We start from the raw sequence: 24,926 nt of genomic DNA, 5'->3' as shown, positions 1-24,926 counted from the left end.
AGGCGTGACGTGCATGGGTCCAATAATTTACCGTGCGTACGTGAGTGATATCGTCAAGGATAACGGATCCAAACTGGAGTCCTATTCTCCACACGCCATGGTTTTGCATGGATCCGGCTGGGTGGCACGCTGGACCAAGTGAGCAGCGAGCACACACTTCCGTAGCAAAGAGACAAGAGCACCATCCCTGTCCCAAAGATTATCATACGGTGGCAGTGGTACATGGCAGAACCAAGTAAAGATAACTTTCTCCTGTCCTCCCACCCTCCGAGACCCCATCACAAGTCATAGTCTAGTTTTGTTTTTGTCCTGATCGGAAATGCGCCGAGGAGAGGAGAGGATAGTTTTATCTGGTCCATATAAATGCACTCGAGCGGTTGTTGCTTGTGGAGCTGTGTTCGTGGAGCTTAGCTAGTCTGCTACTGCTACTGCTGGCTAGTGGCTACCTGCTCTCGGCCACGGCCATGGCGGGCGGCAAGAAGCTGCAGGAGAGGGTCGCCCTGGCGAGAACCGCGTGGATGCTGGCCGACTTCGCGATCCTCTTCCTCCTCCTCGCCATCGTGGCCCGCCGCGCCGCCTCGCTCCGGGAGCGCGGCGGGACGTGGTTGGCGGCGCTCGTCTGCGAGGCGTGGTTCGCCTTCGTGTGGATCCTCAACATGAACGGCAAGTGGAGCCCCGTCCGGTTCGACACCTACCCCGACAACCTCGCCAACAGGTACTCTACGTACGTACCCACGGCGACAAGACCCACCATGCTGACCCCTACAACTTCCTCAAATTTTGATCTAGCTAGTGTCTGTGATAATTTTGCTAGGATGGAGGAGCTCCCGGCGGTGGACATGTTCGTCACGACCGCGGACCCGGCGCTGGAGCCTCCGTTGATCACGGTGAACACGGTGCTCTCGCTGCTCGCCCTGGACTACCCGGACGTCGGCAAGCTGGCGTGCTACGTCTCTGACGACGGCTGCTCCCCGGTGACGTGCTACGCGCTGCGTGAGGCCGCCAAGTTCGCCGGCCTCTGGGTCCCTTTCTGCAAGAGGCACGACGTTGCTGTGAGGGCCCCATTCATGTACTTCTCTTCCACGCCGGAGGTTGGCACAGGCACAGCCGACCACGAGTTCCTGGAAAGCTGGGCGCTCATGAAGGTTAGGCGCCAATGGTGACCATGTCAGTTTACAAAATAATGTTTGGTCGTCCATCATCGCCATGGCCATTCATCTTCCTCGTGTACGTGTGACTTTCAGAGCGAATATGAGAGACTAGCCAGCCGAATCGAGAACGCCGATGAGGGCTCCATTATGCGTGACAGCGGCGACGAGTTCGCCGAGTTCATCGACGCCGAGCGCGGGAACCATCCTACCATCGTTAAGGTCGCCGCACTGACCATGTCCATGCATGTGTCCATGAACATCGTGTCATGACAAACGCATAGCAAATCCGTGTCTCGTGCTAATATCGTCACGGTTAATTTGGGCCGAGTTCAGGTTCTGTGGGATAACAGCAAGAGCAAAGTGGGGGAAGGATTCCCACATCTGGTGTACCTCTCTCGAGAGAAAAGCCCCAGACATCGCCACAACTTCAAGGCTGGTGCCATGAATGTTCTGGTGAGCACTCTCTTTCGCTCAACACAGTGTTGCACTGCTAATCAGTGTCACACAAGCAGCACACCACATTTTATACTAATTAAGCTGATCATTTCGTGGTGCAGACAAGGGTGTCAGCCGTGATGACCAACGCTCCCATCATGCTGAATGTGGACTGCGACATGTTCGCCAACAATCCGCAGGTCGCCCTACACGCGATGTGCCTCCTATTGGGGTTCGACGACGAGATCCACAGCGGGTTCGTCCAAGTGCCACAGAAGTTCTACGGTGGCCTCAAGGACGATCCCTTTGGCAACCAGATGCAGGTTATAACCAAGGTACTACATATGCATGTGCACAAGTGCTCTTGTCGTCGTGCTGTGCACCACTAGGTAGTGTTACAGTTGTACTGGTTTTTGTGGCATGTTCAGAAAATTGGAGGTGGAATCGCCGGGATCCAAGGCATGTTCTACGGCGGCACGGGCTGTTTTCACCGCAGGAAAGTCATTTACGGCATGCCGCCACCTGACACCGTCAAACACGAGACAAGAGGTGAAACTGGGCACACAACAGATGTGATCATCAGGCGTAAATTGGAGTATGCATTTCAGTTCGACTAGGGCATTTCAAATGGCTAAGTGTTCTTAATTTGCCAGGTTCACCATCTTACAAGGAGCTGCAAGTCAGGTTTGGGAGCTCAAAGGTGTTGATCGAATCATCTAGGAACATCATCTCAGGAGACCTGCTCGCTAGACCAACCGTTGATGTATCGAGTCGCATCGAAATGGCAAAACAAGTCGGCGATTGCAACTATGAGGCTGGCACGTGTTGGGGCAAGGAGGTATGCTTAGCTACCTGTTGCCGTATTTTTGCAGGTTTCGCTACAGTACATCTACAATCTTTTGCAGTTTTTCTCTAGTTACAGTTTCTTCCATGTATTTTTGCAGATTGGTTGGGTCTATGGATCAATGACAGAAGACATTTTGACCGGACAACGGATCCATGCGGCGGGTTGGAAATCGGCCTTGTTGGACACCAACCCACCGGCATTCTTGGGATGTGCTCCGACCGGGGGACCGGCCAGCTTGACCCAGTTCAAGAGATGGGCAACAGGGGTTCTGGAGATACTCATCAGCCGGAACAGCCCTATCCTCGGCACCATCTTCCAACGCCTCCAACTCCGGCAATGCCTTGGCTATCTCATCGTCGAGGCGTGGCCCGTGAGGGCGCCTTTCGAGCTGTGCTATGCACTATTGGGACCTTTCTGCCTTCTCACAAACCAGTCCTTCTTGCCAACGGTACATACACTTTCGCGGTTCGCCAAGATACATTATGCAGCTAAACAAAAATGCTGTGTGATTTGTTTGATAATGAAGCAGGACCTAGTTGGCTAATATGTATGTAAATTCAGATATTTTTTTTATGATTGGTACATTTGTTGTTTTGCAGGCATCGGATGAAGGTTTTCGCATCCCAGTAGCTCTATTCTTGAGTTACCACATATACCACTTGATGGAGTACAAGGAGTGCGGGCTCTCTGCCCGCGCCTGGTGGAACAACCACAGGATGCAACGCATCACCTCGGCCTCCGCCTGGCTCCTCGCCTTCCTCACCGTGATCCTCAAGACACTAGGGCTCTCTGAGACCGTGTTCGAGGTCACCCGCAAGGAAAGCAGCACGTCCGATGGCGGCGCCGGCACCGACGAGGCCGATCCAGGACTGTTCACATTCGACTCGGCGCCCGTTTTCATCCCGGTGACGGCGCTCTCAGTGTTGAACATTGTGGCCCTCGCCGTCGGGGCATGGCGCGCCGTCATCGGGACTGCGGCGGTCGTTCATGGTGGCCCGGGCATCGGAGAGTTCGTGTGCTGTGGCTGGATGGTGTTGTGCTTCTGGCCGTTCGTGAGAGGGCTTGTCAGCAGGGGAAAGCATGGAATCCCGTGGAGCGTCAAGGTGAAGGCTGGTTTGATTGTGGCTGCGTTCGTGCACCTCTGCACAAGGAACTAACCGGCCGGGCTGGCCATCGAAATATTGGAAGCGTAATTTTAGTTCTACCATTGGAACATGTAACGAAGACTCAAGCAGGAATTAAAGCGTGTTATTAAAGGAAGTTTGACCCAATGTATCTATCTATCTCTCTCTAATCTCTCTCTAATAATAAAGCAAATTGAGTTTCTGGTCGTCCGTCGTGGCAATTTTACGAAAACACCCCTTTATTGTTTCGTAATCAAACCGCGGTCCTTCATTAAGTGAAAAAAACGTTTCGTTTTTTTAAAAAAAAACATGCATCGGGGCGGCCCAAGGCAGCAGCCAGCCACTGACTCCTCCCGAGCCCCTGATATGCTCACCGCGTCGCCGCCTCGCTCCTCCCGCCGATCGCCGGCCCCGATCCACGCCGGATCCCTCCGCCGGCGAGCTTCCGAAGCCTTCGCCCCTGCTCTGCCTCCTCTGGAGCTCCGCCCAGATCCGGAGCGCAGGCGGAGCATCTGGCTACTACTACTGCCTGCGGTTTGAGCTGCGGTGGCGGGGGAAAGGGCGGGGTGAAGGGAGGTGCTCCTCCTGGCGATTCGCTCGGTGCCTCTGATAGTCCTGAGATTTTGAGGCGATTCTGCTCTCGTTGTGCTCCGTGGTCTCCGGGGAGCTGCTGATTTGGTGGAGGATTGGGGGGCGTCTGCGCGTGGTCACTTATTGGTCAATGCCAGCATGTTATACGAACAGAAAGATAGAGAGATTCAAGAGGTGCTGTCACAGAAGCAATTTATGGCTAACTTGCTGCAGGAGAAGGAAGCAATTATCCATTCACTGAACTCAGCCAGGTTTGAGCAAGAGAATAAGTTGCAAGCAAAGCTTAGGTCGTTTGAACATGATCTGAACGTGATGGGCCAGATGATCAGTGGGTATAAGAAGGCTTTGAAACAAAGCCGTGCTTCTTTCAGTGAGTACAGGAAGGAATTCCCTTGTAACAAGTCCCGTTATCATGACGTTCCAAATGGTGGCGGTCCTGTCCTTAGCGTCAATGAGTTGGAGAGGAAACGGTGGGAGGAAGAGCAGCAGAAACGTCCTGCAGCAACTGAGATGATTGAAATTTCAAGCTTGAATGGCTTTCGAAGCCTGATGACTGGGAAAAGCGCATCTGCCATCTGTGGAGCAAAACTCTGGCTCCGTGGTCTCCGGGGAGCTGCTGATTTGGTGGAGGATTGGGGGGCGTCTGCGCGTGGCCGGAGCCGAGGAGGATTGCGAGCAGGAGAGGTATGTGTTACGCACTTACGCTCCTGATTATCTTCATTTTGCGGCTTGTTAACCTCAAATTGGTCTCCCACAGTCGCCAACCACGGAAGATTTTAGGTCGATTTGGTAGTTTCTGATTTGGCGACTTTGCTCCAATTTGCTCAAGATTGAGCAAATATGTAGCCAGGCTCTACAAATGTCTGGACTCTGTCCGGTAGTCCATGTGTGTTTACAGGGTAGTATGTTTCATCATGAATCTTCACAACATTTGTTGTCTGGGCTTCAGAGGTCTGTCCGAATTCATACAAGTTTTGAAATGAAAAAACAGAGTGATCTACTCCGTAGGTGTGAATTATTAACTAGGAGGTGTACATAAAGAAGGCACTGTAAACTGTCTTGGTGAATTTGTTCCAATTTCCTCAAGATTGAGTAGTCAGGTTCTAGAAATGTCTCGAGTTGGTTTGGTAGTTTGATTATGAAATTTTTGATAATTTGCTAGTGGTTCAAATTTCTTACTCGGCTTGAGAGATGGGTCGGAAGTTTGTACCACTTTCGGAAGGAAGAAGAAAGAGAGATCTAGGTTGTGAAGTATGGACTAGGAGGTGTCCTCAGACTGCACATAGAGAATCTACTGTAAACTGTTTTCTCTTTACTTTTTGATGAAATCTTCTCATCTTTACTTGGAGAGCAAAATATTCACACTATTAGTTCCAGCTTCAGTTCATCACTCTAACTCCTGTCTGCTACTTTCTGTCAGGTGTCTAGGTGTATGAATTCATTTCCTAAAATTATGACACTCATATTTACTGATTGATCTATATTTATGTTCAGTGGATGAAGGGTGCTTGGGTCAATCAAGAGCAAAATCTATATGTTCGTTCCTACAAGAGCTCAATGATGCTGTGAAAGCCAAGTATGTTGAGGAGTCTCCAGCAACAATGATAGATACAAACCCTTCATTCTTTTCCCAGTTCACTGTTATCATTGCTACCCAGGTGTGTTTTCGTATATTCTCAAGATAAGCTGCAAAATCAGCGATTAATATGCTCGTGCTTTCTGTGTAGATTTTTTTTGCTGAATGAATACTTGTGATTTCTGTGAAGCCAAAAGATCGAGTGATTAAAATATTGGGTTGTGGATTAGGAGGTTTGTTCAACCAAATGGGGTTACCATAATTTGATGTCAAAAACATAAAGTGACTACTTAAGGTCAACTGGCATGGGCATTTCATCAACTTATGCAGATACGCAAGTAAACTGCTCATCACATGCTGGCTGCACGAATTTTTTTACAAGTAAAATTATCGACCAGTAAATTAGAGGAATTTTCATTTGTGTCAAAATTTTATTGCACTGTACATCAATTACCAACAGAAAAAAGAGCTTTGCTAGACTTACGTAAAGTTTTCTACGAAAATTTACGTAGGTCTGATGTGGCCTTTTTTGATTGGCTTGCACATGGTCACACCCTGAAAATCAGGGTCTTTGTGACAATATACCCATGTAAATTTTGAAGAATTATCTGTCGGGTGGATCAGATTATTATCGTTTGTATTCTAAAAATAAATCTTGAAATTTAGAATAATTCTTTGAATTACCAAGATTTTTGACAACCATGATATTTTTTTGGAAATGTGAAGATTGCTTCAACTTGTGAATAAATTTAAAAGAAGAAACATTTTCTTGTATTTGTGCACAAAATTTTAAAATCAAACGATGATGTGTGAACATAATATGGTCATCATCATGAAAGATCACAATTTTATTACCCGTTGCAACGCATGGGCCCTTTTACTAGTAGTAATAAAGAACAGAGTGTTTATGTCGTCCGTCGTGGTCATTTTGCAAAAAACACCCTGTCATTTTCGATAATTAACCCGTAGTCCATCTTTAAGTGAATCCGAACCGTTATTTTTGAATTTTATACAAAACCCCTGGCATTAACGCTAAATAACCCGCAGTCCATCTGTAGGCACAGCGAATCGTTTTATATGCTTTTACGTAAACCCCCTCACATATGTAATAATAACCCTGGAGTCTATTCAGAATAAATATGTATTTTCAAATAACAATATCTTTTAAACCGTAAATCTAATTTAAACATGTTATGAAATTTGATTAGAAAAATGTGTAGAGTTTGAATATATTATTATTTTACATGTTAAATAATTTTAATAATCCGGAGTCTATTAAGAATAAATATGTAATTTCAAATAATAATATTTTTTAAACCGTAAGTCCAATTTAAACATGTTATATATCGAATTTGATTAGAAAAATGTGTAGAGTTTGAATATGTTGTTATTTTATATTTTTTAAATACTATATAGGGTACAATGTAAATCAATATATTAGAAATTTTTACTACCTGTTGCCGATATAGACCCATGTCAAATCTTAATCAACATAATTATTGTCCCTATCATTGGTATTCGACATGCAGCGGGGAATATTTTTTATATGATAAAAAACATGTTCACAAAATCAAGGTTTCTACTAATGTTTATTCAAATCATTTATATGTATTATTCAATATTAGGTCATTTAAAAAAAATCAATTAACTAAGCTAGAGACATGAGAGGGTTTTTTCTTTCCGTTGCAACGCACAGACCTTTTTCCTAGTTATATCTATATATACTTAAAACAATAGAAAACGAACGGTGATGATTTGTTAGTCTAAACATTAAGATGTTTCAATAGTGAGGATTAGGCTGGTTGTAATGGGTAGTATCATATACTAGTATTATGCATGTGATACTAGTGTATGATACCACAACCGTAATGCATAGTATCATGTGTTAGTATCACTAGCAAAAATGCCCGTGCGTTGCACCGGAAAAAAATCATCACACCCTTTAACCATTGCCTGTTACATGACTAATTGTTTGATTTATGACCCACATCAACTAATCTCAACATGAAGAATTATGCTTTCACCTTACCATCTTTGCAGAATGGCTAACAAATGTTTGCATTGTTTGGTTTGCGGCTTTGCTAGTTTTATTCTCAGCTCCACCTCCACTTATGGTGGTGTACTTATTGTCTGGTGTTAATGCGAGGCATGTGTCCTCTGAGATACATAAGGACCGGGAATCTATTGGATTAATTGCTGTAACCAGCTTGTTTTGATAAAAAACTATCATGGATTATAGGGGTAGTAGATTATTTTTTGTAGAGATTCATGTTGCCCGAGGCTGCGGACTAAGGCATCTTATGTTCCCAGTGTATTGCACCATTTCCTAGTGGATTTGACATGTGTTGGCAACACACAGAGTCATCTAATCAGATCAGATTGAAAGATCAACTATTTTGGACAAGACTCATCGTTGTTATAATTCTGTACAAAGAAATTTGCACTATGCAATTAAGCAGACAAAGTACAGAGGCAAGTTCTCTAACTATTAAATACCGTCGAGCAATTGATAGAATTGCGTAAAGTCATGACGATATCTAAGACAATGATCATACATATAGGCATCACGTCCGAGACAAGTAGACCGATACTTTCTGCATCTACTACTATTACTCCACACATCGACCGCTATCCAGCATGCATCTAGTGTATTGAGTTCATAACAAACAGAGTAACACCTTAAGCAAGATGACATGATGTAGAGGGATAAATTCATGCAATATGATATAAACCCCATCTTTTTACCCTTGATGGCAACAACACGATGCGTGCCTCGCTACCCCTTCTGTCACTAGGTGAGGACACCGCACGGTATGAACCCAAAACCAAGCACTTCTCCCATTGCAAGAATTATAGATCAAGTTGGCCAGACGAAACCCATAACTCGAAGAGAATTACAAGGATACGAAATCATACATATAAGAGATCAGAAGAGACTCAGATAATATTCATAGATAATCTGATCATAAACCCACAATTCATCAGATCTCGACAAACACACCGCAAAAGAAGGTTACATCGGATAGATCTCCATGAAGATCATGGAGAACTTTGTATTGAAGATCCAAGAGAGAGAAGAAGCCATCTAGCTACTAGCTATGGACCCGAAGGTCTATGGTAGACTACTCACGCATCATCGGAGAGGCAATGGTGTTGATGAAGAAGCCCTCCGTGTCCGAATCCCCCTCCGACAGGGCACCAGAACGGTCCCCAGATGGGATCTTGCGGAGACAGAAGCTTGCGGCGGCGGAAAAGTATTTTCGTGGCTCTCTTCTTTGGTTTCGGGATTTTAGAAAATTTATAGGCGAAAGAGGTAGGGCAAAGGAGCCACGTGGGGCCCACAAGCCTACCAGGTGCGGCCACCCCCAGGCCGCGGCTAGGGGGCTTGTGATCTCCCCCGAGGTCTCATGCCTTGGTTCTCAAGTCCCCTGCGTATCTTCTGTTATGAAAAAAAAATCATCCCGCAGGTTTTATTCTGTTTGGACTCCGTTTAATATTCTTCTGTGGAAAAGGTCAAAACGACGGAAAAAACAGAAACTGGCACTTGGCACTGAGTTAATAGGTTAGTCCCAAAAAAGATATAAAATAGCATATTCATGCATAAGAAACATCCAAAGTTGACAAGATAATAGCATGGAACCATAAAAAATTATAGATACGTTGGAGACGTATCAAGCATCCGCAAGAACTCCTGCTCGTCCTCGAGTAGGGAAGTGATAAAGACCGAATTTTTGATGTGGAATGCTACCTAACATATTTGTTCTTTGTGACTTCTCTATTGTGGCATGAATGTTCAGTTCCGTAAGATTCAAAAAAATAGTTTACTAATGACATGAAAACGATAATACTTCAAGCATACTAGCAAAGTAATCGTGAACTTTTGAAATAACAAGGCCAAGGAAAGTTATCCCTATAAAATCATATAGTCTGGCTATGCTCCATCATCCCCACACAACAAATTTAAATCATGCACAACCCCGGTATTGGCCAAGTGATTGTTTTCGCACTCTTACTTTCTCAAACCTTTTCAACTCTCACGCAATACATGAGCGTGAGCCATGGATAAAACACTATAGGTGGAATAGAGTGTGGTGGAGGTTGTGAGGCAAAAAGGAGGAGATGGTGACATCGACTCGGTGTATCAATGGGCTATGGAGATGCCCATCAATAGATATCAATGTGAATGAGTAGGGATTGCCATGCAACGGATGCACTAGAGCTATAAGTGTGTGAAAGCTCAAAAAGAAAACTAGTGGGTGTGCACCCAACTTGCTTCCTCACGAAGACCTAGGGCAATTTTGAGGAAGCCCATCATTGGAATATACAAGCCAAGTTATATAATGAAAATTCCCACTAGTATATGGAAGTGACAAAACAAGAGACTCTCTATCATGAAAAGCATGGTGCTATTTTGAAGCACAAGTGTGGAAAAATATAGTAGCATTGTCCCTTCTCTCTTTTTCTCTCATTTTTTTTCTTTTTTCTTGTTTGGGCTCTTTGGCCCCTTTTTTCATTTTTTTTGGTGGGCATCTTTGGCCTCTTTTTTTTTCCTCACATGGGACAATGCTCTAATAATGATGATCATCACACTTTTATTTACTTACAACTCAATACTTAGGACAATGATGACTCTATAGGAAATGCCTCCGACAGTGTACCGGGATGTGCAACAATTTAGCTTAGCGTATGGCGTTGAAACATCTCGCTAGCTATCTTACGATCATGTAATGGCAATATGAAAGTGACGGCACATGTCATGAGACGGAACAGTGGGGGTTACATGGCAATATATCTCGGAATGGCTATGAAAATGCCATAATAGGTAGATATGGTGGCTGTTTCGAGGAAGGTAAATGGTGGGTTTGTGCACCGGTGAAAGTTGCGCGGTACTAGAGAGGCTAGCAATGGTGGAAGGTAAAAGTGCATCTATACCATGGACTCACATTAGTCATGAAGAACTCATATACTTATTGCGAAAGTTTTATTAGTAATCGAAACAAAGTGCTAAAAGCATACTCCTAGGGGAAGGGTTGGTAGGTGTCAACCATCGCGCGATCCCGATCGCCACACAAAGGATTACAATCAATAAATCAATTTTGCTCCGACTTCCTAACATAGCGGTTCACCATACGTGCATGCTACGGGAATCACTAACCTCAACACAAGTATTTCTAGATTCACAACACCCTACTAACATGACTCTAATATTACCATAACCATATCTCAAAACTAATTGTGAGGAATCAAACTTCTCTTACTAATCAATGCACTTGAATATGGAAGTTTTTATTATATCCTCTTTGGATGCCTATCATATTTAGGACTAATTTCATAGCACACACCAATTACCAAGTTACTTAGAGAGAGCACTCTCAAAAAGATATAAGTGAAGATCGAGAGTTTTCATTTCTTCAAAATATGACACCGCCGTGCTCTACAAAGATTTAAGTAAAGCACCAGAGCAAAATTATCTAGCTCAAAAGATATAAGTGAAGCACATGCGAGCTAAATTGCCTAACTCAAAAGATATAAGTGAAGCTCATTGAGTATTCTAACAATTTCACGATGAGTGCATGTCCCTCTCAAAAAGGTGTGCAGCAAGGATGATCGTGACAAAACAAAATGAAAAGACTCCTATAATACACGACGTTCCAAGCAAAACACATATCATGTGGTGAATAAAAATATAGCTACAAGTAACGTTACCGATGGATTGAAGACGAAAGAGGGGATGCCTTCCTGGGGCATCCCCAAGCTTAGGCTTTTTTGTGTCCTTGAATTTGGCTTGGGATTTCTTGGGCATCCCCAAGCTTAAGCTCTTTCCACTCTTTGTTCCATTGTCCGTAAGAGCATCACCCAAAACTTGAAAACTCCACAGCACAAAACTTAAACAGAAACTCGTGATATCATTAGCATAAGAAAACAAACCACCACTCTTTAGGTACTGTAGTAAACTTGATTTCTTTTTAGATTGATGTTATATTACTGTATTCTCACTTTTTTATGGCTAGTACCCCCCAATACTATCCATAGTTTCATCAAAATAAGCAATCAACACAACAAAAACAGAAACTGTCAAAAAGAGACCAGTCTGTAGCAATCTGTATACTTCGTATACCTCTGGTATCCCAAAAATTCTGGAAAATTGTGACAATTAGAACAATTCGCATATCAACTAGGAGAAAAAATAATCAACTCAAAATCTCTTTCTGGATAGGAATTAAAAATAATTTCGTGAGCACAAAGTTTCTGTCTTTTTCAGCATGATCAAACAACCATCACCAAAACTGATCATAAAGGTTCTACTTGGCACAAACACAAAAATAAACATAAGAAACACAATCAAAACAGAATTATGATGGTGTGGACACAACAACACAGAAAGCAAAAAGCAAAAATAAATCTATTCATTGGGTTGCCTCCCAACAAGCGCTATCGTTTAACGCCCTTAGCTAGGCATAAGGCGATAGAATCAAGTATCGTCATCTTTTTAGTGCTCAAACCATAAGTAGCCCTCATCATGGATTCATAAGGCAATCTTATTTTCTTTCTAGAAAAATGTTCCATCCCCTTCTTTAATGGAAATTGAAATCTAATGTTCCCTTCCTTCATATCGATAACAACACCAATAGTCCTAAGGAAAGGTCTACCAAGAATGATGGGACATGTCGGATTGCAATCAATATCAAGCACAATGAAATCTACGGGCACATAGTTCCTATTTGCAATAATAAGAACATCATTGATCCTTCTCATAGGTTTCTTAATAGTAGAATCCGCAAGATGCAAATTAAGAGAGCACTCATCAATCTCATTGAAGCCTAGAACATCACATAAAGACTTTGGAATAGCGGAAACACTAGCACCCAAATCACACAAAGCATTGCATTCATAATTTTTAATATTGATTTTGATAGTAGGTTCCTACTCATCATGAAGTTTTCTAGGAACAGATATCTCCAACTCAAGCTTCTCTTCAAGAGATTTCATCGTAGCATCAATGATATGATCGGTAAAGGCCTTATTTTGGCTATAAGCATGGATTGCATCAAGGAAATACATTCAATCAAAGAGCAACTACCATAATTGTATTCCTTGAAATCCAAAGTAGTAATTTCATCACTACTCAAAGTTTTAATATCCTCTACTCCACTTTCAGTGCTTTTAGCATCAAGATAAATAGACTCCGAATCATTGGGGCGTTTCTCAACCAAAGTGGATTAATACCCAGCCCCATCATCATTAGGATTGACATTAGAAAAGAAGGATTTAATAGGAGTCACACGAAGCACTTTAAGATCTTCGTGATTCTGATCACGAGAACACACCTTTTTAAGCCATTCATGTCTAGCACGAATTTGGGCGGTTCTTTCTTTACTCTCATTCATGGAAACACGCATGGCTTTCAAAGTTTCATCCATATTAATCTTGGGAGGATCACATCTCAATTTCAAAGCATCAATGTCAAGAGATATTCTATCAACGGTCCTAGCCAAGTCATTGATTTTAAGCAGTTTTTCTTCTATGGACGCATTGAAAATCTTTTGCGAGTTGATAAACTCTTTAATTTTACTCTCAAGATCAGGGGTAATTTATTGTAATTTCCATGAGCATTGTTGTAGGAATTTTCAAAGTTATTAGAGGGATTACTAGGAAAAGGCCTAGGATTAAAGTTTCCTCTATAAGCATTGTTGTTGCCAAAATTATTCCTACCAACAAAATTAACATCCAGACTTTCATTGCAATTCTCAATCAAGGAAGACAAAGGCGTATCATTTGGATCTAGAGGAGCACCTTTACTAGCAAACAATTTCATTAACTCGTCCATATTAGCACTCAAATAGTTAATTTCTTCGATAACATGCACTTTTTTACTAGTAGGTGACCTTTCAGTGTGCCATTGAGAATAGTTTGTCATGATATTATCTAGGAGTTTCGTGGCTTCTCCTAGTGTGATTTCCATGAAAGTTCCACCTTAGGTGGAATCCAAGATATTTCTAGAAGCAAAATTCAAACCAGCATAGTAGATTTGTATAATCATCCAAAGACTCAGGCCATGAGCGGGACAATTTCTCATCATCAATTTCATTCTCTCCCAAGATTGTGCAACATGTTCATGATCCAGTTGCTAAAAATTCATGATATCATTACGGAGAGAGATAATCTTAGCCGGTGGAAAATACTTGGAAATATAAGCATCTTTACACTTGTTCCAAGAATCAATACTATTTTTGGGTAAAGATGAAAACCAAGTTTTTGCTCGATCTCGTAATGAGAACGGAAATAGCTTCAATTTAATCATATAATTATCCACATCTTTCTTCTTTTGCATATCGCATAACTCAATGAAGGTATTAAGATGGTATGCGACATCTTCACTGGGAAGGCCGGAAAATTGCTCTTTCATAACAAGATTCAGCAAGGCAGCATTAATTTCATATGATTCCGCACTAGTGGCGGGAGCAATCGGAGTACTAGTAAAATCATTATTATTATTATTCGAGAAGTCACACAATTTGGTGTTTTCAGTCATGGTGACTTAGCAAGCAGACAAGCACACAAGCGAACAGAAAGCAAGCGAAAGAAAGGGCGAACGAGAAAGGAAAATATTTTTGTAAATTTTGTTTTTTCAGAAGTGGGGGAGAGGAAAACGAGAGGCAAAAGGCAAATAAAGTAAATGCAAGAGATGAGTTTGCGATAGTTACTTGGATATGCTTCACTTTGAATACTCCTCGGCAACGGCGCCAGAAATCCTTCTTGCTACCTCTTCAGCTTGCGTTGGTTTTTCCCTTGAAGAGGAAAGGGTGATGCAACACAGTAGCGATAAGTATTTCCCTCAGTTTGAGAACCAAGGTATCAATCGAGTAGGAGTATCAAGATGAGGCACCAATGTACCTGCACAAAAACAAACAAACTTGCACCCAACTCTATAAAGGGGTTGTCAATCCCTTCATGATTATTTGCAAGGTGAGATCTGAAGGTGAAAAGTGCAACAAAGTAATTTTGTAGATCTGAATATATGATGTGAAGTAGACCCGGGGGCCATAGTGTTCACTAGAGGCTTCTCTCATGATAGAAAGTATTACGATGGGTGAACGAATTACTGTCGAGCAATTGATAGAATCGCGCAAAGTCATGACGATATCTAAGGCAATGATCATACATATAGGCATCACGTCCGAGACAAGTAGACCGATACTTTCTGCATCTACTACTATTACTCCACACATCGACCGCTATCCAGCATGCATCTAGTGTATTGAGTTCATAACAAACAGAGTAACGCCTTAAGCAAGATGACATGATGTAGAGGGATAAATTCATGCAATATGATATAAACCCCATCTTTTTACCCTTGATGGCAACAACATGATGCGTGCCTCGCTACCCCTTTTGTCACTAGGTGAGGACACCGCACGGTATGAACTCAAAACCAAGCACTTCTCCCATTGCAAGAATTATAAATCAAGTTGGCCAAATGAAACCCATAACTCGAAGAGAATTACAAGGATATGAAATCATGCATATAAGATATCAGAAGAGACTCAAATAATATTCATAGATAATCTGATCAAAAATCCACAATTCATCGGATCTCGACAAACACACCGCAAAAGAAGGTTACATCGGATACATCTCCATGAAGATCATGGAGAACTTTGTATTGAAGATCCAAGAGAGAGAAGAAGTCATCTAGCTACTAGCTATGGACCCGAAGGTCTGTGGTGGATTACTCACGCATCATCGGAGAGGCAATGGTGTTGATGAAGAAGCCCTCCGTGTCCGTATCCCCCTCCGGCAGGGCACCAGAATGGTCCCCATATGGGATCTTGCGGAGACGGAAGTTTGTGGCGGCGGAAAAGTATTTTGTGGCTCTCTTCTTTGGTTTCGGGATTTTAGAGAATTTATAGGCGAAAGAGGTTGGGCAAAGGAGCCACGTGGGGCCCACAAGCCTGTGAGGCGCGACCACCCCCCAGGCCACGGCTAGGGGGCTTGTGATCTCCCCCGAAGTCTCCTGCCTTGGTTCTCAAGTCCCCTGTGTATCTTCTGTTATGAAAAAAATCATCCCACAGTTTTATTCCGTTTGGACTCCGTTTAATATTCTTCTCTGGAAAAGGTAAAAAACACGAAAAAAACAGAAACTGGCACTTGGCACTAAATTAATAGGTTAGTCCCAAAAAAGATATAAAATAGCATATTCATGCATAAGAAACATCCAAAGTTGACAGGATAATAGCATGGAACCATAAAAAATTATAGATACGTTGGAGACGTATCACTATGTGATGTCTCCTCTCCAATCTTGTGCTTCTATGGTTAGTCCTTGTGAGCTGCCCTACATGATCAAGGCATCTATGTAATTCTCTTGCTTTTGCTATGCTCATTTTGTTGGGATCCGATGGATTGTGAGATTATGTTCAGATTGTTGTGAGTTATATATTTAATTATCCTTTTATATTATGTTCCTTAGTGATTCTTGCATATTCTCCGTTGCTTTTATTGCTTTGGCCAAGTAGTAGATCGTAACTCCAAGAGGGAGCATTATGCATTATTGTGGGTTCGGGCCCCTCGATGTCTAGCTTGAGTGGCAGAAACAGGAGACTAGGGGATGTGCTTATTGCCAACAGGGAGAAAACAACGGTGCTTGTGACCACGGTTGCAAGGATTGTTTACCTTACGCATAGTTCGTTAATGCAGTTGTTCGTTGCTTTGAGTTTACACTTTGGGTGGGGTTCACAACTTAATACCTGAGAGGTGTTCTGGATAGATATATCAAGTTGGATGATTAGTAAGTAGATGTTTATAAACAAATGGTCTACTTGTCTTGTCGTACTGCCCATTACTATTGAACCTCTAACTATCAGGGAGCATAATTAGCATTGTGGTGCGATCATAATTCTGTCAATTGCCCAACTGTGATTTGTTTACCCTATCATAGTTGCTTATCGTCTTTTGGGAGAGAGACATCACAAGTGAACATCATGTGACTCCGGTCCATATCACCATCATTGTTTACACCTCCATCATTTACCGCTTTCATTTACTTTTCCGTTGCAATCACTATTTCCTCCCCGCTTGTGTTTTGATCCTTTGCAAACTACAAGGCCGGAGAGATTGACAACCTCTATGTACTTGTTGGGAGCAAAGTTATTTGTTGTGTGTGCAGGTCCACGTCTTCTGCTAGCGCCAGGGTGGAAGACACCTACTTGTTGATCCTAGGAGTCCTCCTGGTTCGTTAAACCTTACAGTCTCCGTGTAAGGGAAATTTGTTGCTAACTACATCTCCACCTTCCACTTGGGGTAACCAACGAGGGGTGAGAAGTATATACCTCATCTCGTCATCAAGCGAATTTCTGGCACCGTTGTCGGGGACTCCAGTCTTCAAGATAGGGGAGTTGCACATTATCTTTTACCTTTGCTTTTTAGTCTTGTTAGTTTTCTTTTCAGTTTTTGAGTTAGAGTCTTATACCGAAAACCACAAAAAAATTAGTTGCTTTATTCTTGGTTGTTGCCACTGCTATGGGTTCCACTGAGAACACCAAGTTGTGTGACTCCACTAGTCACAACAACAATGATTACACCTTCTCCTCTATTGCTCCAGTTACCACTAAGTGTCTTTTTACAAGTAAACCATGTGACTATACTAGTCATTATGGAGAATTATGCCCTTGGCATGGTTCCGTAGGGAAGCCACAAGATCTTTGGTTTGAAGTTGCTCCTACACATCCCCAAACTTTGGAAGACGTACAAACTCTTATAATGGAGAGAAAATCAAACATAGAGGATGACACTATAATTTGACTTAATAGAAATATTATTTATTTTGAAAATTGTAGTCTCTTCGAAGTCGTCACCTTTTTGCAAAGAATGGCAAAAGACCCCCATACTAGTATGCTCAATATTGCCTTCACTGAGCATATTACCAATGCTCTTATCAAAGCTAGGGAGGAGAAGCTCAAGCTAGAGACTTCTATTCCTAGGAAACTAGAAGATGGTTGGGATCCTATGGTCAAAATTAAATTGAATAATATCTCTTGCTTTGCCTTGTGCGATGTTGGAGCTAGTGCCTTCGTTATGCCCAAAAGAATGTATGATATGCTTGATCGGAAACCTTTTGATCCATGTTCTTTTGGTGATCGTCTTGTTGGTTCTTCCATAAAGAAACCTTTAGGGAGAATTGATGATGTTCTTATTATTGTCAATGATAATTATGTGCCCATTGATTTTCTTATTATGGACATTGAATGTGATCCTTCATGTCCAATTATTTTGGGATGTCCTTTTCTCCGCACCATTGGTGCTATCATTGACATGAAAGACGGAATTACTAAATTCCAATTTACTCTTAGAAAGGGAATGGAACACTTCCCTAGAAAGAAGATTAAGTTACCTTATGAGTCCGTTACACGGGCAAGTTATTCTTTTGGAGTTGATAACACTTGATCTGCTTGCATTGTGCCTAGCTCAAAGGCATAAAAGAAAGTGCTTGTGGGAAGGCAACCAAATTTGTTTTTACTTTCTGTTTCAGTAGTCTTGATGTGTGTTACTACTGTATCAACATAATTGTATCCTTATTTTTAATCTTTGTGCCAAGTTATAGCCTCCGATTGCAAGAAAGTTCAAAAGTTGTGACATGCTGTCCAGAAACAGATTCTGTCTACTTGACGGAAAACTTTGCCAAAAATCACCAGATCATCTTTTTGATCTTAATTTTTTTGAAAGCATGCTATATATAATTTGCTTTCTAGCATATGTTCTGAGTTTTTTTATTTGAGTTGCATAAGTGCCCCGAATAAATTGTTTACTACCCGTTGTTCTGTTTTTCACAGATTCTGCCATGTTTTGTATTTTCATTGTTTTGCAAATCCTAAGCTTGCTTTTTTATTTGCAAAAACCTTTTGAAAATCATGATAAGCAGTAGATTTTCATGAAAATATTTATTTCCAGCGTGTATTGAATTATTTTATTAAGGTAACTAACCACTCTAATCAGCTTATGATGAGTTTCGTATGAAGGGAGTTTTCAAGTATGCGATGGGACAGATGATGAAAGAAGATAAAGGAGTGTCAAACGCTCAAGCTTGGGGATGCCCCCATGCATCCCAAGAAATATTCAAGGAGACTCAACGTCTAAGCTTGGGGATGCCCCCGTGCATCCCCTTCTCTATCAACAATCATCAGTTCGTCCATCTCCATGCTATATTTCTATCACTTCATATGTTATGTGCTATGCTTGGAGCGTCCCTCTATTTGCTTTTTAGTTTATTTTATTTTTCTTGCTGTCCATAACAAGTCAGAACCTAGCCTACCTTGTTTGAGAGAATGATGCGCTCCATTCCACTCTAGAACACAACATAGCTTTTCATGCCTATTTTTTGTGCGTTCTTCATCTTTTTGTAGCTACTGTCATGCTTAGCTCTTAGTTTTCATGCTTATCTTTTTAAGAGCTATTATTTAGGTTGATTTTGGAACTCTCTTGAGTTATCATGCTTATCTTGTTTATAGAATTGGCTCGTTGCACTGAGTTGTGTGTCTTGCATGAGTAGGTAATTGAGGTTGCTATTTAAGTATAGTAGTAACTTGCAATAGTTTTGAGGTATTGATTTGAGTAATGTTTGGACTATTGGTGCCAAGATATTGAGCCTATTAGTGATAGGTGTCGTATTTTGGGAAATCCGTGTGTTTTTCAAAAAACTAAAAATTAGTTGAGAACTCTAGCTACTAAACTGATTGCTAACCACTAGAGGGGTTGGAATATATAGAGTACCCTCACGTTACCATGCGTAGAGGATGCGCAAGGATAACCAAACCCCCAAACATTCCTCCTCGGGGTACTTGTCTCTTTGTGAATTTTCTAACTAGATAGAGAGTTACCGATAATAAGTGTATGAGTTCTTCGGACTAATGTGAGTATTCGATTGTTGGCACTTCCACCATCCATATTTTGCTAGCCTCTTCGGTACCGTGCATTGCCCTTTCTCACATTGAGAGTTGGTGCAAACTCCGTCGGTGCATCCAAACCAATGACATGATATGCTCTGTCATACATAAGCCTCATTACATATTTCCTCAAAACAGCCACCATACCTACCTATCAAGGCATTTCCATAGCCTTTCCGAGATACATCCATGCAACATCCATCATCTCATGACTTGATCTTCATGTCATACATGTTTTTGCTTGATCATAGAGTTGCATGATAGTTGGGCCTTGCCCTCATCGCTGCTACATGACGCGCTAGTATCATTGCATATCCTGCTACACGGGCAGAGGCATACATTTGCATACATCATGATAGTTTTCACTTGTCTTTATGTTGAGTACTTCTTATGAAGTGTGATGATTTTTCTTTCTATTCATGTAAAACATAGAGTGTTGCCCTTAAGAGAGGAAAAGATCCCAAAGAGGACAAACAAAAGATCCCAAAGAGGACAAATGAGAGATAAAAAGAAAGAGCCAAAGAGGCCGCACAAAAACAAAAAAGAAGAGAAAAAGAAATAAAAGAAATAAAAAGAGAGTAGGGGGCAACACTACTATTTCTTTTAAAAGATCAACACTCATACTCCATTACTATATTGGTACTACATAGAGATTATAATTGATGCATAACAATGTGGGGACTCTTACACTATAGAATTTGGTTTGCATATTCCAATGATGAGCCTCCTCAAATGGGCTCTAGGTCTTCATGAGCAAACAAGTTGTATGCACTCCCACTAGTTCCATTGGAGAGCTTACCTTAGCTCATATGTGCATCCGTTACATGGCAATCCCTACTCCTCACATCATATCTATCATTTGGCTTTCTCTCGCCTATGGTTGTCCTCATTGACGTCAGCCTTTCACACCTTTTTGTCTTCCTTCTCCATCATTATTCTATTTTCCATCCTAAGTGCCAACATATCTTGCTTACGCTAATTCATTGCATGAGTGCTCAAAATCGAAAGGGAGAGGATCATTTTGACTTGTGCCTGACAAGTGGTCTGGGGATGAGTCAAAATAAGATTCCGAAGGAGACTAAGTGTGAGGTTTAGTAGATTGAGTTCTCAATTAAAAAACATTTTATCTCTGAACCCATCTCCCACTTCTTGCACACAAACACCATTTGGAGACATTCGAGTCATGGACAGCGAGAGCTCTTGCACCTTTATGTTCTTACTTTGCTAAATTCAATACTAGATATATACTCTTGCTTTTTATTGTCTTGACTTGAATTGCATATCTCACTTGCTTTACTTTGAAGTTCTTATATGTGTGTTAGCATGTCAACACAGAAATTATTGTGTTATCATTTATCTACTCGAGGACGAGCAGAAATTAAGCTTGGGGATGTTGATACGTCCCAAACGTATCTATAATTTCTGCTTGTTCCATGATCTTTTGGGTGACATTGTTATATGTTTTGCTACACTTTTATATCATTTTATGCATATTTTGACTAACCTACTAACTCAATGCACCGAGTGCCAGTTTATGTGTGTTGATGTCTATTTTGCAGGGGCGTTTACCCAATTTTCTGATGCCCAAAAAAATCCAGAAAAAAAATATAAATCAGCGAAGCAGAAGCTTCGGGATCACCGAAGGTGGGACGGAGGGGGGCCAGGGGCCTCCCAGGCGGCCTGCTGGCGCGGCCAGGGCCTAGGCCGTGCCAGGAGGTTGCCTGGGTGGGTCCCACCTCCTCCGGTGCCCTCCTTTGGCCTATATTTAGAGATTCGTGAGGAAACCCTCGCAGACTTTCTGGAATAGCGAATTTCTCCGTCATTCCACCACCACAACACTTCCAATATCGGGAGCATTAGGAGACCTCTTCCCGGCACCCTGTGGGAGGGAGGATTGACCTCCGGGAGTTGCTCCACCACCATGGACGCTTCCTGGACGTGCCGTGAGTAGTCCTCCTTGGACCATGAGTCCATAACCAGTAGCTATGTGATGTCTTCTCTCCAATCTTGTGCTTCAATGGTTAGTCCTTGTGAGCTACCCTACATGATCAAGGCATCTATATAATTCTCTTGCTTTTGCTATGCTTGGTTTGTTGGGATCCGATGGATTATGAGATTATGTTCAGATTGTTATGAGTTATATATTTGATTATCCTTTTATATTATGTTCCTTAGTGATTCTTGGATGTTCTCCGTTGCTTTTTATTACTTTGGCCAAGTAGTAGATCGTAACTCCAAGAGGGAGCGTTATGCATAATTGTGGGTTCGAGCCCCTCGATGTCTAGCTTGAGTGACAAAAACATGAGACTAGGGGATGTGCTTGTTGCCACGAGGGAGAAAACAACGATGCTTGTGACCATGGTTGCAAGGATTGTTTACCTTACACATAGTTCGCTAATGCAGTTGTCCGTTGCTTTGAGTTTACACTTTGGGTGGGGCTCGCAACTTAATACCGGAGAGATGTTCCCGATAGATATCTCAAGGTGGGTGATTAGTAAGTAGATGCTGATGAATAAACGGTCTACTTGTCTTGGCGTACTGCCCATTACTATTGAACCTCTAACTATCAAGGATCATAATTAGCATTGCAGTGCGATCATAATTCTGTCAATTGCCCAACTGTGATTTGTTTACCCTAGCATAGCTGTTTATCGTCTTTTGGGAGAGAGACATCATAGTGAACATCATGTGACTCCGGTCCATATCACCATCATTGTTTACACCTCCATCATTTACCGCTTTCATTTACTTTTCCATTGCAATCACTATTACCTTCCCGCTTGTGTTTTGATCCTTTGAAAACTACAAGGCCAGAGAGATTGACAACCTCTTTGTACTCGTTGGGAGCAAAGTTATTTGTTGTGTGTGCAGGTCCACGTCTTCTGCTAGCTCCAGGGTGGAAGACACCTACTTGTTGATCCCAGGAGTTCTCCTGGTTCGATAAACCTTACAGTCTCCGTGTAAGGGAAATTTGCTGCTCACTACATCTCCACCTTCCACTTGGGGTAACCAACGAGGGGCGAGAAGTATATACATGATCTCGTCATGATCGACGTTGTGTCGACCACCACTGGTGGATGAGTACCTCGCCATTTGGTCCGCCTCACCTTATAGAGCAGGAAAATGATTCTCTTCATCCCCGGCTCTTGGTGTCGATATTGTCATCAACATAACTGACAGGTTGGAACTCTATCTAGCTTTGTGAGTGTCATTGCGTAAAGGCTATCCACTTGGAATTCTCAGTGTCTTAGGAGGCAAGAAGACATTGGCAGGAATATGAGACCTACGGAAGACCCGTCAACGACAGCCGAGAGGAACCACCTTCGCCAACAGCTCACTAGACGAGAAGTCGTCAAGGACTCTTCCCAGCTCAACCCGATGCATTTCAGCAAACAACAAAAAAGGACATAGCGACACCATGAGAAGACCCAAAAGATGGAATGGTCTCCTCTCCATGGCGCGAAGCCAGCACGACTGTTGAGTCCGAGGACCCCTTGGGTAGGATGAGTTGTGAACCCCCCTATGCGTAGTTGAGTCTGTGAAATGGTTCGAATTGGACCATATTGTGTGTTTCTTGTTTTACTTGTTTATGCATTAATATACGTCGCACTTTGCCCTAGGCAACGAGAACGCGGCTATATCATCTATCTCATTTTGTTGTTTGTGATGGCCTTGTGGCACTTGTTTGATTACACTTTCACTATGCCATCCCCTTAGGCTCTCCCCTATATGCTACTTTTCTCTCTCACCTTTCTCAACAACCGAAGACCAGCAAGACAAGATGCACCAAGGATCCACCCCGACAGACAACTCGCACTGAAGACTCAGACTGCAACGTACTCAACCGGACACAACCCCATAGAAATACACTTCTCCCTCAAGATTGGAAGCCCCTCCCTAGATCAACCTAGACCTCACAAGATTCCCCAACTCAAACTTCTGGGTCCATTATGGAACAAGTGATCACAGTGAACAAGTATCCTTCATTCTTAAGATAGCACCAGGACCCTGATACCATAGGAATGATAATAGGTGTCTTGAGGATATTTCTAGACTATCTTGGTGGATCGTAAGACCCTTATGATGGTAGGTGAACTTGGTGGAACAAGTTGATAGCATGGCATAACCTACACATTCCTGGAGTAAGTTGGATTCAGTAGGACAATTATGATCACGAGCAAAAAATCTTGGTGGTACACTAAGATGACTCTATCAAGTGGTAGTCATGGTTCGATGATGGAACCATAATGACTTGGAGTGACAAGTACGAACTGTGAATCAGATTTAAGTAGGTAATCCAACTAGAGTGTCGGCGATGCATGAGGCCATATGGTTTGGAGTAAATTGGATTTAGTTTGATGATCTCGATCATGATATCATGCTTCTAGGTGGGTAACAAGTATAAGTAATTGGAGTTGTCAAGTTAATTTACGAATCTATATAATCCTGTCCTTGGAGATAGTTGGCCATGATATTGGAAGATGGTGTGTATACTATGGCATAGTCCTGGCAATGATATGAGGATTATGAGGACTCTAGGTGATCATGTAAAACCCCATCGATATTGGATTTGTAGGAGTGATGGCTCCAGAAATGGTCGATGGGATTGAAGAACCACTTGATCAGATTCGTAGGAAGGAAACAAGACCTTGGATTGGTATACTACATGTTTCCTTAGCATAGGAATGTAGTACCCTGGCCACTGGATAGTCTAGCTGAGCACTTGGATTTGTAGTGTCTTAATTCAAGCTTAGCAGGTTGTATGCTTTCCCGAGGATACCTACATAGGAATACATGTGCAACGTAGCTATAGCATACTTATGATGTTTTGGTTTAGGTCCTTCCCTTGGACCCTGGAATTGACTAGCATGAGTGTTGTGGAGATGGCTTATGTGATATGGCACCTTCGATGATATAGGGTGATTTTGTCCAGAGATAGAGACTAGACTATTGGCATCTAATGGATGTGCTTAAGGATAAGGTGATGGATGCTAACTCACATCCTAAGTTCCTTGAAACCCCAAAGCTTCACCGATCCATAATTTGGTCATATTAAGACCATAAGAAACGACTCTAAGTCGTTAGACTATGGTCAATTCTCTACCCGACCATCACCAGTCATGTCTATGAGGAACATGAACATGAAGGACTAGATTATGTTGGACCACAAACACCCGCTCCTCTCACCTATCTCATGAGCAGTGTGCTTATGTGATGCTTGGGGAAGTATGTTGGTATCCTCATGGATGACCTACTTATCCA

At 42.3% G+C, this 24,926-nt stretch overlaps 2 protein-coding genes across 3 annotated transcripts; both read left to right on the top strand.

The window, feature by feature from the left end:
* Positions 1-380: 380 nt before the first annotated feature.
* LOC123426726 (cellulose synthase-like protein H1) lies at positions 381-3,760 on the top strand. Of its 2 annotated transcripts, none has more exons than XM_045110601.1 (9): positions 381-715; positions 815-1,145; positions 1,245-1,370; positions 1,485-1,604; positions 1,709-1,921; positions 2,015-2,135; positions 2,240-2,424; positions 2,531-2,881; positions 3,033-3,760. In XM_045110601.1, the coding sequence occupies exons 1-9, from the start codon at positions 465-467 to the stop codon at positions 3,588-3,590; spliced, it is 2,256 nt and encodes a 751-aa protein (XP_044966536.1). In that variant the 5' UTR covers positions 381-464; the 3' UTR covers positions 3,591-3,760. The 2 variants fall into 2 exon arrangements, with proteins under 2 accessions (XP_044966536.1, XP_044966535.1); XM_045110600.1 differs by having other exon boundaries at positions 381-724.
* Positions 3,761-4,232: 472 nt separating this feature from the next.
* On the top strand, positions 4,233-5,859 carry LOC123430283. The gene is made up of 2 exons (XM_045114156.1): positions 4,233-4,832; positions 5,643-5,859. Exons 1-2 carry the CDS (start codon positions 4,287-4,289, stop codon positions 5,715-5,717), a joined length of 621 nt encoding a protein of 206 aa, XP_044970091.1. The 5' UTR covers positions 4,233-4,286; the 3' UTR covers positions 5,718-5,859.
* The last annotated feature ends 19,067 nt before the right edge of the window (positions 5,860-24,926 follow it).

The sequence above is a fragment of the Hordeum vulgare genome, chromosome 2H (genome assembly GCF_904849725.1).
Source record: "Hordeum vulgare subsp. vulgare chromosome 2H, MorexV3_pseudomolecules_assembly, whole genome shotgun sequence".
Taxonomy (NCBI): domain Eukaryota; kingdom Viridiplantae; phylum Streptophyta; class Magnoliopsida; order Poales; family Poaceae; genus Hordeum; species Hordeum vulgare.
This window is presented reverse-complemented; position numbering and strand designations above follow the sequence as displayed.

What these genes read in the sequence shown, in the direction of transcription:
- LOC123426726 (XM_045110600.1), top strand. Translation starts at nt 465, where the DNA reads ATGGCGGGCGGCAAGAAGCTGCAGGAGAGGGTCGCCCTGGCGAGAACC. An exon ending in CTCGCCAACAGGTACTCTAC is followed by an intron (nt 725 to 814) that starts GTACGTACCCAC and finishes TAATTTTGCTAG; the next exon opens with GATGGAGGAGCTCCCGGCGG. An exon ending in CGTCAAACACGAGACAAGAG is followed by an intron (nt 2,136 to 2,239) that starts GTGAAACTGGGC and finishes TTAATTTGCCAG; the next exon opens with GTTCACCATCTTACAAGGAG.
- LOC123430283 (XM_045114156.1), top strand. Translation starts at nt 4,287, where the DNA reads ATGTTATACGAACAGAAAGATAGAGAGATTCAAGAGGTGCTGTCACAG. An exon ending in GAGGATTGCGAGCAGGAGAG is followed by an intron (nt 4,833 to 5,642) that starts GTATGTGTTACG and finishes ATTTATGTTCAG; the next exon opens with TGGATGAAGGGTGCTTGGGT.